Consider the following 15084-nt stretch of genomic DNA (forward strand, 5'->3'; position numbering starts at 1 on the left):
AAATGGTCTAGATTATTAGGCCCACGAAACACCACAAGTTTAATAAGGAATCTGGCCCGCAGGGTGTTTTCCTATTAAGACAATCTTATTGCTGCGACTCTGCCACCATCTTGTGGACAACATGAGTAATTCAGGTCAATTTAACATCAACACAGCTCAGCATTTACTAATATGACCCAATCCAAACAACCTTCCCTAGTCATGGCGCCAAAAAAAAAAAAGCAACCAACACAACAAGTCAACACACATGGTCACACATAACACAACCTGCTCACGGAACTCTGTAGATAATATTTTTTTTAAATGTCGACGCTCCACAGAAAATTCAAAATCACACCCATTTAAATGTATTACAATGCATGATGGGAAAAATGCAAACACTCTACACTTATCCATGTTTGCCACATTTTTGCCGCTGGTTACAAAACTTTAAGGAGGTCGTCACGAAAGTAAACATAAACCATATTAAGTATGCATCCTTTATGTTAGTATATAATATGTACATATATGTATAAGTTACTTTACATGCAGTCGGCTTTTGGCCCTCGGCTAACATTTTTTTAGCCCAATACGGCCCCCAGAGTCAAAAAGTTTGGACACCCCTGTTTTAGATCATTAAACTCTTCCCCAGAAACGGTGTAGAAGTCGGCTCGACTGGGAATCGTGAGCTTCCCCCCCCAAAAAAATAGAAACAAAATATCCCGGATTACCCAGAATGCCTGGTTTTTCAGGACATTTTGCCCATTGAAAATGAATGAGCCAATTTTCAAACATGCACAACTCCCACATCTCTCGCCCGATTCGAACCGTTCCACCATCAACACACTCCACTCACTTTGGACAAGCAAACTACCAAGTTAAAAAATTATTTGTTTTTCCAAAGCCCTATTTTCACCCCTGGAAAGTTTTCACAGTCCACATTTTTCAACCGTTTTCAACCATTCCACTGTCAAAACATTCCTTTTGTTGATGTTGTTAATGTTAATAATGATACAGTGTAATGCAGAGGTGTACTTATAACAATTTTATAGACAAATTATACTATTTATAGTCGCGGTTTGAGGGGGTCGCAAACCTTTTTTTTTTTCCCCGACGGGGGGTGTAACAGAAAATAATGGAGAAGCACTGATTAACAGTAATACACCTTAAAAACAAACGTCGATTTTACGGTACAAAACTGGCAGCTTTGTCGTCAGAATTTTACAGTAAAAAGCAGTGTACCGTATTTTTCGGAGTATAAGTCGCACCGGCCAAAAATGAATAATAAAGAAGGAAAAAAACATATACAAGTCGCACTGGAGTATAAGTCACATTTTTTGGGGAAATGTATTTGTTAAAAGCCAACAGCAAGAATAGACATTTGAAAGGCAATTTAAAATAAATAAAGAATAGTGAACAACAGGCTGAATAAGTGTACGTTATATGAGGCATAAATAACCAACTGGTATGTTAACGTAACATATTATGGTAAGAGTCATTCAAATAGCTATAACATATAGAACATGCTATACGTTTACCAAACAATCTGTCACTCCCAATCGCTAAATCCCATGAAATCTTATACGTCTAGTCTCTTACGTGAATTATATTATTTGATATTTTACGCTAATGTGTTAATCATTTCACACATAAGTCGCTCCTGAGTATAAGTCGCACCCCCGGCCAAACGATTAAAAAAAACTGCGACTTATAGTCCGAAAAATACGGTACGTTTTTTTCAGTTTGCAGTAATATGCTGTAAAATCTACCTTATAGTTTATCGTGAAATCTATTGTTGGTTTTTAAATTTGATGGATATCTTGCTTTGCAATTGTAACTATTTATTTTAATTTCATCAAACAATAGTTTGGAGAGGATTATAATATAATGTATGTTGCAATTTTGAACAATAATAAAGTTTAGCATAGTACATATTAGGGATGTCCCGATCCGATATTTGGATCGGATCGGCTGCCGATATTTGCCAAAAATTGCGTATCGGCAAGGCATGGGAAAATGCCGATCCAGATCCAGTTTAAAAAAAAAACTCCGGTCCGTGTTTTCCAACGCATCGATTTAAATAATACATTCCACTTATCTGCTGCTCCGTAATTTCCGTTCCGCATTTTCCAGCACACCTTCAACACATCCACAATTCTCACGCAGTTGCTTTTAGCTGCTGGCATTACACGACAGGCTCTTCTCACTCTTTCCTGTGTCTCCCTCTCACAGACAGCGAGCGCACCTTCTTACACACGTCACATACTGTCACGTCATACGTCACATACTGTCACGTCATACGTCACATACTGTCACGTCATACGTCACATACTGTCACGTCATACGTCACATACTGTCACGTCATACGTCACATACTGTCACGTCATACGTCACATACTGTCACGTCATACGTCACATACTGTCACGTCATACGTCACATACTGTCACGTCATACGTCACATACTGTCACGTCATACGTCACATACTGTCACGTCATACGTCACATACTGTCACGTCATACGTCACATACTGTCACGACACACGTCACATACGTATACGTCCTCTCCCAGCAGAGAGCGAGGTAGCGGCATGGCTAACGTTAGCTGTGATGCTAGCGCAGCCGCTAAGGTGCGCGGCTGCTCAAGCGTCCTCTGCGCACGGCAAATCTATGCCACGCACAAAATCAAATAAAAAAATAAGCGCATAACAATTTTCGACACACGGACACGACAGAGACAACCGTTTTCGTCATCATTGTTCAAATATTGTGACGTCTGTCGAGACGCTTATCTCCATTCGGTGCCACACGTCCAGACTCCACACCATCAAAATGGCAAAAATGTCCACATCAACACCGTATGAAAAAATTTGTAATTTTTTTAGTTGTGATTTCCTTCTCTGCATGAAAGTTTAAAAGTAGCATATATTAATGCAGTATGAAGAAGAATGTTTTAATGTAGACATGCAAGCCTTGAAAGAACATTTTGAAAATCAAGACCACATTTCCTGCAAATGGGTGCATTTCTACCCTATATTTTAACTTTAGATTTATTCTCATATCAAACTCTTTTGGCTGTCTTTTTGACACTTACATCCGGCGCCCCCCTCCACACCCTGGATTATAAATAATGTAAATAATTCAATGTGATTATCTTGTGTGATGACTGTATTATGATGATAGTATATATCTGATAGTATATATCTGTATCATGAATCAATTTAAGTGGACCCCGACTTAAACAAGTTGAAAAACTTATTGGGGTGTTACCATTTAGTGGTCAATTGTACGGAATATGTACTTCACTGTGCAACCTACTAATAAAAGTCTCAATCAATCAAAACACATAGAATCATCATACTGCTGTGATTATATGCATCAAGTGTTCATTCAAGGCTAAGGCAAAATATCGAGATATATATTGTGTATCGCAATATGGCCTTAAAATATCGCAATATTAAAAAAAGGCCATATCGCCCAGCCCTAGTTCAATGATGCCATTTCTGTTTGTCATGTATCATTTTGTCTATTTTGTGTTTATCCTTGAATAAACAGGTCAGTTTCTTGTTACCAACCATTGTGTATTATTCAAACTCCCCTAATTCAGCTGGCTAGTTGTTATCAAGAGTACTAAAACCCTTTTCAACATGATTCTGACAACTAAGTAAGCTAAATAACTTTAAACTTTAATACATGCTCGGATAGGCCAGTATCGGTCAGTATCGGTCTGTATCGGTATCGGATCGGAAATGCAAAAACAATATCGGTATCGGATCGGAAGTGCAAAAACCTGGATCGGGACATCCCTAGTACATATAATTTTTCCTGTCAAAATGGAAAGAACAAATACATTTAGTTAGACATGGTACGGTGGAAGAGGGGTTAGTGCATCTGCCTCACAATATGAAGGTCCTGAGTTCAATCCCGGGCTCGGGATCTTTCTGTGTGGAGTTTGCATGTCCTCCCCGTGACTGCGTGGGTTCCCTCCGGGTACTTCGGCTTCCTCCCACCTCCAAAGACATGCACCTGGGGATAGGTTGATTGGCAACACTAAAAATGGTCCCTAGTGTGTGAATGTGAGTGTGAATGTTGTCTGTCTATCTGTGTTGGCCCTGCAATGAGGTGGCGACTTGTCCAGGGTGTACCCCGCCTTCCGCCCGATTGTAGCTGAGATAGGCTCCAGCGCCCCCCGCGACCCCAAAGGGAATAAGCGGTAGAAAATGGATGGATGGATGGATGGTACTTTATTGACGCATATTATTTCCCGGGGTTCGCAGGCCGTATAAAAAAAAGTGGTCCAGATCTGGCCCCCGGGCCTTAAGTTTGACACAAGTGGTTAAATATGTTTTAAAATCATATGGCTTGCCTCTTCTATCTGCTGCAGGACAACTACAGCTTTGCCCGTCCTGCCGTTGTGACCGCCTATGACAACAAACAGTACTACCAGACAAGTGCCGCTCCAGCTCAGAGGAGTTCCACTGACAGTTACTACCAGACTGGTAAGACACCTTCTTTGCACTGCACTTTTAATACGCTCTTTCATTTCTCTAAAGACTCATTTATGATCTTAACCGAGCATAGATGTCACGCTACTTATTTTATTTGTGTGTTTATATCTGTGGTCGTTGGTGTTCAACTGCACTCCCCCTTCCCAGACGCTCTGTAAATAGTAAATATTGTATATATAGTAAGGCTGGGTGGTATACCAGTATTGAGAATTATACCGGTATATTTTAGAAATAGATACAGTACAGGCTAAAAGTTTGGACACACCGTCTCATTCAATGGGTTTTCTTTATTTTCATGACTATTGTTGCGTTTTGGACCAGTTGTTCCTCCCAGGGAATTCAAGTCACAATTCGCTCCCGTGCTCTTTACGACACTTAAAGCTGAGTTGAAAAACCACCAGAGACAGAATAGGTATTTTGTTGTATATTTTCAAAGCTTTGCAAATATACTTCTTGAGACCAGTCTAACCATAGAACATACTATTGCGCCGCCAAAAATGGTCTGTCCCCCCGAAACACCCTCTCCCCCCTTAAGTCCCTGGCAGTCCTCTGTCTCTAGCCAAAACAACTGCTAGTCAAAACACATTCCAAAGAACTCAAGGTTAACACACACAGTTTACTTGCAGAGAAACAGAAAGAGAATAAATGGAAAACACGAGCTGTTTTCAAATATGACTATGAAAGAAAATAAGTAACACTAAAGTTCGGATGTATGTAAATATCTGCCTCCGACACTATTTACATTGTAGATTGTCACATCAAAACTATGAATGAACACATGTGGAGTTATGTACTTAACAAAAAAAATGAAATAACTGAAAACATCTTTTATATTCTAGTTTCTTCAAAATAGCCACCCTTTGCTCTCATTACTGCTTTGCACACTCTTGGCATTCTCTCCATGAGCTTCAAGAGGTAGTTACCTGAAATGGTTTTCACTTCACAGGTGTGCCTTATCAGGGTTGATTAGTGGAATTTCTTGCTTTATCAATGAGTTGTGTTGGGAATGAGAAGGTGTGTCCAAACTTTTAGCCTGTACTGTATATTTTATTAACTGAGGATTTGAGCATAGCTCTAGATTTGTTTTAAAGATTGCAGATTATACTTTACTACTATTATATTTTCAAGGCTTTTTAATATTTTTATGTGTATCTATTTGTGCATGGAACTTTTAACATTTTCAGAAATCTGGGTTTGTTTCAATAAAACAACTTGACACACATAATTGGGTTTTACTTTATCAAAATTCGTTTTCTGTGGGGGAAAAAATTGCGATATATATCGGTATTCAGCCAAAATAAATGGGGATATGAGTTTTAGTCCATATTGTTACTTGGCGAATGCTACCTGTTAGCATGCTAACGTTAGTAGGCTATCTTTTTTAACAAATTTTGCAGGTATACGCCTCAACGTCAAATATTTTGTCACTTGACAAATGCTATCTGTTAGCATGCTAATGCTAGTAGCCTCTCTTTTTTAGCAACATTTATAGGTGTACACCTTAGCAGCATATATTTTGTTACTTGACGAATGCTACATGTTAGCATGTTAACGCTGGTTGGCTATCTTTTTCAGCAAATTTTATAGGTGTACACTTCATTGTCAAATATTTTGTTACTTGACGTATGCTACCTGTTAGCATGCTAACGTTAGTAGGCTATCTTTTTTAACAAATTTTGCAGGTATACGCCTCAACGTCAAATATTTTGTCACTTGACAAATGCTATCTGTTAGCATGCTAATGCTAGTAGGCTCTCTTTTTTAGCAACATTTATAGGTGTACACCTTAGCAGCATATATTTTGTTACTTGACGAATGCTACATGTTAGCATGTTAACGCTGGTTGGCTATCTTTTTCAGCAAATTTTATAGGTGTACACTTCATTGTCAAATATTTTGTTACTTGACGTATGCTACCTGTTAGCATGCTAACCGTTAGTAGGCTATCTTTTCTACCAAATTTTGCTGGTACACGCTTCAACGTCAAATATTTTGTTACCTGACGAATGCTCCCTGTTAGCATGCTAATGCTAGTAGGCTATATTTTTAGCAAATTTTATAGGTGTAAACCTTAGCAGCAAATATTTTGTTACTTGACGAATGCTACCTGTTAGCATGCTAACACTAGTAGGATATATGTTTTAGCAAATTTTATAGGTATACATCTCATTTTCAAATATTTTGTTACATGACGAATGCTTCCTGTTAGCATGCTGCACGCGCTAACGTCGAAAAACCATAAATGATGCAATACTGCACATATCAGTAGCCAAAGGAGGAGCCTTGTAGTCGGGGCTCTAAAAACATGAGTACATGTTATGATAACACCAGAAAAAGATGCTAGATTTGTTGCTAGTCGTTTTTAATAAAGAAAAAGTCACTAAAAGTCTCTAGACATTTGAAGAATTCTTCAAGTACATTGTGCAATAAGCAGCAACAACTGAAAACAAAGCAAAACAGTATAATGTAAAAATATATGTTGTTAATATTTACTCATAACCAGTGTTGGGTTAGTTACTGAAAACCAGTAACTAGTTACAGTTACTAGTTACTTTATTTCAAAAGTAACTCAGTTACCGGTACTAACTCAGTTACTTACACCAAAAAGTAATGCGTTACTGTGAAAAGTAACTATTTAGTTACTTATTTTTTTCTTCTTTTTTTTTTAAAGCTCCCATTAATTGCCCTTTTAGCCTTCATTTCAGTACTGTTATTGCACTGGAGAATAATACAATCTGTTGATCAACTTGACATGCATTTTTATTTCCCTTTTAACATAATTAATGAAAAACAGTGCAACATAAAAAGGCATTCCTCCTTTCTTTAAACTTGGACCAATGACCATTAATAAAAAACAAGTTAAAGTGCAACATAAGAAGGCACATTAAGCCTGACATCTGGAGTGATGCTGCTGTCCACTTGGAGCCATGGATTGTAGAATCCTTGTTTTCAGTGGCAGGATCATTGACACAGATGGTGAAGTTTCAGTGCTCAGAAGAGATGTAACACTTTTGAGGGGTTTAAGCACCTGGAGGACCTCATCTGCCACTCTCACATCATCATCAGACAGGGTGACATTTGTCTTCAGGGTGTTGTGGGTCAATGCAGAGTATATAGCTGCCTGCTGCTCCAACATATCATAAGTGGAGTTCCACCTCGTTGGGACATCATGTATGAGCTTATGATTAGGCAGCTTTAGCATTTCTTGCTTTGTCTTAAGCACATGAGCAGCTGTTGTGCTTGGGTGGAAGTAGGAAACCTCCTTCCTGATCCTCCCAAGGAGGCGCTCCATCCTATTGACTGAGATTCCCTTCTGTGATGCCAAATTCACTACATGTGCAAAGCACCTATCTGTGGTCCCAGTCCTGCCTCATTCACTGTAATTATTTGATTTTTGGCATTATCACGTGTGACTGGGATATCTTTATCTTCCATTCCTCCACTGCTTGTGTCAGAACCTGCGAAAGGTGACTCTCGTAGAGGGGGCGTGTCTTCTCATCTCCCAGTCTGCTGTGATGAAGTGAGCGCTTATAGTTCCCCTGGACGTCCACCCGTCTGTCATGAGCGCAACAGATGATGCTCGGGATAGTTCATTCACAACTTTTTTCTTCTCCTGCTCATAAAGATCTGGCACAATCTTATCGCTGAAGTGGGTGCGCGACGGGATGTCGTAACGTGGCTCAAGCACGTTCAGCATGTGTTTAAAACCCTCGTTTTGCACAACCGAGTCTGCACCTATAAACACACCGATTCAATGGCGCGGGGCGTTCAAGCTCCTCCGTTACTGCGCTCGCCATGACCACGCTGTGTGTGGACTGAACGTGCCAACAACTTTTTTTGTTTTTGTTTCCTATATCAAACCGTGCCTCCCCTCCCCTCCCCACACACACACACCCAGAGCGCGCCTCTTTTCTTCTCTCCGGCTTGTGACAGAGGAAGATTCAGAAGAACGACACCGCAGCGCTTCTGTTTCTAGCCGATACTACATCAAAAGTAACGTAAAATAACGCAGTAACGCATCATGTAGTAAAGGTAACTGAGTTACTGAATATAAAAAATAACGCGTTAGATTACTAGTTACCGCCGAAACTAACGGCGTTACAGTAACGCGTTACTTTGTAACGCGTTAGTCCCAACACTGCTAATAACACAGATTTGGTTTTTAAATGTATGCATACATTTTTTGAATATTTTTAATGAAAATCATATCACAGCAAATTGACATCACTACCACAAGTAATTTGGCAATGTAGGGGAAGCCCTGTGTACATGTAAGCTGTGTTATTATACTGTATTTATTGTGGCTGAGACGGATACTCCACAACTGTATTTCATCTCTGTCGTAGTGAGGGTGTGAGAAGTCACTTTCACGTCAATGTTACATGATAGAGGGTGTCGCCACTACCAGTTAAATGCTGTGACGCAACCTTGCATATCAGATGGCGCCCTTCTCACCGCCCTCCCCCCTTTTGCTCTTTCAGTGGGCGTGAAGAGCGAGTACAGTCCGGCCCCCACCACCGTGTACAGCCACCCTCCTCCCCAGCGGCAGGTAACAGCGCTGAAACCAGTGGCCCCGAGCAGCACGGTGTCCGCCAGCTACAACATCTACCCGGTGTCCTGCAGTGCGGCAGTGCAGCCGCCGCAAACGTCCATCTCGTCCTACACCCTCGGCTCCACTTACGGCTCCACGTACAGCTCCACCGCGTCAGCCACCTCCTACTCCGGTATTGTCATTCTCTGCACGGCTTTAACTCTCGTTGGTAGCGCCTGTTGAAAAGTGACCTCATTTCTTTTCTTTCTTTTTGCTAACCCTCAGGCATCAGCTACCCCGGTTATGATTCAACCGGCTACACCTCCACATCCGCCCCCACCTATTACCAGCCGGCTCAGCAGACTCTGTCGCAGCCTCAGCCCGCCTCCCATCAGCCTCAGCAGCAACAGCTTCAACAGCAGCAGCCACCCAAGCAGCTAACGAGCGCTTCCTGGATCAACCCCGGCAGCAACATGGTGACAAGCCCGGCGGGAAGCTCCTACAAAAAGCCCTCTTTTTACCAGAACAAGATGCAGAAGCCCAAAGGGCCCGCCAAGCAACCCCAGCTGCATTACTGTGACATTTGCAAGATTAGCTGCGCTGGCCCTCAGGTGAGATGTTATGAAGGAGCATATTTCAATGTTTAGCACAGGGCTGTCCAAGCTCGTTTTCTATTGGCCCGCGACACATCTAAATAAGGCTGAAACGACGCGTCGACTTAGTCGACGTCATCGGTTACATAAATACGGCGTCGACGCGTCGCATATTTACGTCACACTACCGTCATGGCGGAGCGCAAAGCAGACGATGCGAGCGAGGGGAAAAAAGCACGCCAAAAGTCGTCAAAAGTGTGGGAGTATTTCAATAAACGGCCTAATAATATTATAGCGGCGAATAGCTGTCTCGTCAGCTGACGCGCGAGCTCGCAACCGTGGCTGCTCAGCAACCAGCCAAACCCCACTTAATAAAATTATATTTGATCTTAGAGCACATCCGCATCCCTATTCACCTAGGCAACCCCAGGAAATGTATATAATTCGGCATTATTTCGGCCAGTCGACTTATATGATCAGAGCCGATCAGTTTACGGTCACGCGCAGGTATAACGCGGCGCGCTCCCGTCTCATCTGCTGGTGCGCGAGCCCGGTAATTAGACCGCTGTGTCAAATCAAGGAGTACAAAAGACGCCAGCGCAGAGTGGAAAAATGTTTAGTTCATTACAGAAAACCCAGAGTTGTGCCAAAAGTGTACCAAAACCAAAAGCTGAACGGACAGCCGGTAAGATCGCACTTTATTCCTCTTTGTGGGTGTGGCGCACCTGTTGCGCTGGTGTTGTGTGCATGTAGCGTGCTTAGTCTGGAGGCTAAATACACACAGTGTTTTATGTAACTGTTGTTTAGTAAGGACGTGTTGATATTCTTTGCATAGTTTGATAAATGTTGGAGCAGTTTGCTTCATCAGGAGGGTGAAGTCGCTCAACTTAAAGTGTTGGATTTAACTGTGTTGGATCATTGGCTGCTGGTGAGGGCATAGAAAAAGGGGCATTTTTCTACCAGTAGACAGCGTTTAAGATTGAGTGTTTCACTGCTAAATTAATAATATATTTATATTGAATATAGATTTTAAATATGTATCTAAATAGGTGGTTAATTGGTTAGGTATTTATGTACTTGCATATTGGGTTTTCTGCTGCATTTATCTATCGTGTTTCTGGGTTTAAATGTATTTTATATGGATCTTGGCGCATTTATGTTGAGACAATTTATTTAAAATCTGTTTTAACTTAAAGGGAAAAGATGTGTCCATTTTCTTGCACTTGTTTAATGGTTAAGAGTTTGATAGCCTAATTAATAATTGTAAATTATGGGATTGATAATTGATTGATTTTTTTACAGCATGTTAATCTTGTGGTGTTTTGTCCTTAAAGGTTTTTCACCTACTAAAGAAGCTAAAGGCTACTAAAGACAGCTAAAGAAACTAAAGTCTACTAACACTGCTAAAGACTGCTAAAAAGACTAAAGAAGTAAAAAGAAGCTGTTTCTTCGTTGGAAAAACTGTTGCAAACTAAAGGAAAATAAAAGGAAAAAGTAACTACGGTCTGGTCTTTTGAGTGAAATATAGAAGCCACATTCAGCATTGGTACATCCCTTCAAGTGTGGGATAAGCACAGCGAAAAAAGCAAAACACTTGACAGTTGTTGTATGCACACTGTGTCGAGCGGAAATGGCCTATCATAGCAGCACAACGGCTATGAAGGAACATTTGAAAAGAAAACACCCGACAGCGTTCTTGCCATCACCATCAACTAGTCAATCGTCCGCGTGAATATACGTTGTCATCATTACACAAAAACATGAATGTGTCATTTGTATCTGCGTTGTAAATTCATAAACTAAAACACCGTTTCGCTCTGAGAGGCGCGTTTGGCGTGCCTGTTCAGTGTTTACAAAGACGCGCTCCTCTTTAACGCTAACATTAATTAGTTGTGCAAATACCTTTTACAACATTAACAGTTACATATGCTATGTACAAACGAACAATTAACTTTCACTTTAATCATACTATCATTGTTGTGTTATTAAGCAAAATAAGCACTATTGCAGAATATTAAGATTTGCACTGGATGTTTACTTTTATATTTGCACATTAAAAAGCAAATAAGCTACTTTTAATTTTGTTAAGTGTTAAAAGTTTTAAATGTTTACATTGTTACAGAATATTTTGTCATGTTGTCAATGTTGACTGAGTGGCTGAGTCATGCCTTTTGAAAAAAATTGCCTAAATTTATTTTTTCATCCTCATTTTAAATAAAAAAAATAATTGGTAAAAGGAAAAATAATCTATAGATTAATCGAAAAAATAATCTATAATTAACCGATTAATCGAAAAAAATAATCTATAGATTAATCGATAGAAAAATAATCGTTAGCTGCAGCCTTACATCTAAAGACAAAGTAAAAATGGCGTAGCGGGTAGAGCGGCCGTGCCAGAAACCTGAGGGTTGCAGGTTCGCTCCCCGTCTCCTACCATCCAAAAATCGTTGCCGTTGTGTCCTTGGGCAGGACACTTCACCCTCGCCCCCGGTGCCGCTCACACCGGTGAATGAATGATGAATGAATGATAGGTGTGAATGAATGATGGGTTCTGACTTCTCTGTGAAGTGCTTTGAGTGTCTAGAAAAGCGCTATATAAATCTAATCCATTATTATTAATATTATTATTATTGTAGGGGGCCACGAACAACCCCTAGAGGGGCCGCCAAAAAGTATCTGTGGGCCGCAGCGGTACCTAGTTGTAATACACTTATTCACCATTTAATAATAGTAATGACAATAGCAAACAAACAGAAGAAGTTTGGCGCTAAACTCGTGTGGATGTTTTTTAAGCGCAAAAAATATGAATAAAGTGGTGAAGCTGTATTTTCATTTGGACTTTAATTTTATTGACAGTGTAACCTATTTATTGTTAATTATTATTTAGTTTGTTTATTTTAGCACTACTTTGTTGTATGTACATTTATTTTCCGTCAGTTTTATATTAGTATTTTCATTAGCACTTTAATTTTATTGACTGTTTATTCAAGAAACATATATTGTAATTAGGGCCCGCATGGCCCATTGTATAAGGACTCCCAAAGGGAGTCCTTATGCAATGGGACATAAGGACCTATTGAATTTGTAAGGTTTTATTATTATTATTCTTCCGCAACTTTGCGCTGTAATTTGAACCCCTTAGCATGCTTCCAAACTCACCAAATTTTACACACACATCAGTAATATACGGCAAAACTTTTTATCAAAAAACCAAACCCCAAAACTCAAAATTGCGCTCTAGCGCCCCCTAGAAAGAAAACTGCTTATAACTCCCAGTACGAATGTTGTAGAGACATGAAACAAAAACCTCTATGTACGGTAGGTCTTACTTAGACCTACTTTTCATTAATTAATTTCCTCGGGCAAAAATCAACAGGAAGTTGGCAATTCCCCCTTCAAGACAAAAAAGTACTAAAAACAGTAACTTTTGCCTCTTTGAGCTGTATTTTCACCCTCTTAACTTGCTTCAAAACTCACCAAACTGAACACACACATCAGGACTGGCAAAAATTGCGATCTAATAAAAAAACCTAACACCAAATCTCAAAATTGCGCTCTAGCGCAATTTTTGAATAAACCGCAGAAAAAACTGCTCCTCGGAAGAAAAAAATGACAAAACTGCCTGTAACTCCCACTGGGAAGGTCGGAGAGACATGAAACAAAAACAATTTTTTTTTATAAACCGGTCACTTCTCTTCAAACATTATCTCCTCTGAGCGCGTTTGTCGTATCAGCTTCAAAATAACACAGGAGAGAGATTGAACCCTTCCAAATAAAAGTTATCGAAATAATTTTTCTAAATGCTCCGGTTTTGATTTTATGAGCCTTCAAAGAACCGCTGCGCTGATGCTGCTGCGCTGCTGTTTTTTTTAAGATGGCTGCTTAAAAGCAGGAAGCACCAACGTGCCCACACAATGCAGACAAGGTAGACAAACTAGACAAAAGTCTTGGGACACTTCAGACTAAAAGTAGACAAAAGTATTGGGACACTTGGGACTAAAACTTGACAAAAGTATTGGGACACTTAGGACTAGCACCTGCCAAATACGCGGGCCCGACCAATGCTGCTTGCAGCTTTAATTATTATTGTTTTTTGTTATGACTTTTGTTAGAATTTATTTATTTTAGCGTAACATACCGTATTTTCCGCACCATAAGCCGCCCTGGGTTATAAGCCGCGCCTTCAATGAACGGCATATTTCAAAACTTTGTCCACCTATAAGCCGCCCCGTGTTATAAGCCGCATCTAACTGCGCTAAAGGAATGTCAAAAAAACAGTCAGATAGGTCAGTCAAACTTTAATAATATATTAAAAACCAGCGTGATGTGGGCGCGCATGGAGTCGTATATCAACATGGACGGAGCTGCGTGAAAAAAGCCACCCGGCCTCTTCGCGTAAACTTACCTTAACCACTCGCTCATCTTTTCTTCATCCATCCATCCCTTCGAGTTAGCTTTTATGATGACGCCGGCTGGAAAGGTCTCTTTTGGCAAGGTCTTCCTTTTGAATATCACCATGGGTGGAAGTTTCTGGCCATTAGCATGGCAAGCTAGAACCACAGTGAAGGATGACTTCTCATTCCCTGTGGTGCGAATATTCACCGTACGTGTTCCCGTTGTATCCACAGTGCGGTTCACAGGAATATCAAAAGTCAGTGGAACCTCGTCCATGTTGATAATGTTCTCTGGCCGGATCTTTTTTTCAGCTATCTTGTTTTTACAATATGCACGGAAAGTAGCCAGCTTTTCTTGAAAGTCTTTAGGCAGTTGCTGTGAAATAGTAGTCCGTGTGCGGATGGAGAGATTGCGTCTTTTCATGAACCGGAAACCTGTCGCTTAGTAGGAGCCATTTTGTGGTCTTTACAGATGTAAACACACAAAGGAAATGAAACGTAATATCCGCGCGCTTCTTCTTCTTCTACGGGGGCGGGTGGTTGCTTACAGTAGAAGACGAAGCGCTTCCTGTTCTATGGGGGCGGGTGCTTACCTTGGCGGTTGCTTGCCGTAGAAGAAGAAGCACTTCCTCTTCTACGGGGAAAAAAGATGGCGGCTGTTTACCGTAGTTGCGAGACCGAAACTTTATGAAAATGAATCTTAATATTAATCCATATATAAAGCGCACCGGGTTAAAAGCCGCACTGTCAGCTTTTGAGTAAATTTGTGGTTTTTAGGTGCGGCTAATAGTGCGGAAAATACGGTAATACACTATTATTCACCATTTAATAATAGTAATGACAATAGCAAACAAACAGAAGAAGTTTGGCGCTAAACTCGCGTGGATGTTTTTTAAGCGCAAAAATTATGAATAAAGTGGTGAAGCTGTATTTTCATTTGGACTTTAATTTTATTGACAGTGTAACCTATTTATTGTTAATTATTATTTAGTTTGTTTATTTGAGCACTACTTTGTTGTATGTACATTTATTTTCCATCAGTTTTATATTAGTATTTTCATTAGCACTTTAATTTTATTGA

General features: G+C 40.2%; 1 protein-coding gene across 2 annotated transcripts in view; it reads left to right on the forward strand.

Annotated features, from left to right (window-relative positions):
- The window catches only part of zfr2 (zinc finger RNA binding protein 2), a 69375-nt gene that overhangs the window by 16338 nt on the left and 37953 nt on the right, over positions 1–15084 (forward strand). For both annotated transcript variants that reach the window (XM_061976274.2, XM_061976275.2), the window contains exons 3-5: positions 4362–4476; positions 8967–9209; positions 9302–9627. In XM_061976274.2, coding sequence (XP_061832258.2) covers positions 4362–4476; positions 8967–9209; positions 9302–9627 — 684 coding nt within the window. The remainder of the gene's footprint in view (positions 1–4361; positions 4477–8966; positions 9210–9301; positions 9628–15084) is intronic.

The sequence above is a fragment of the Nerophis lumbriciformis genome, linkage group LG14 (genome assembly GCF_033978685.3).
Source record: "Nerophis lumbriciformis linkage group LG14, RoL_Nlum_v2.1, whole genome shotgun sequence".
NCBI classification, from domain to species: domain Eukaryota; kingdom Metazoa; phylum Chordata; class Actinopteri; order Syngnathiformes; family Syngnathidae; genus Nerophis; species Nerophis lumbriciformis.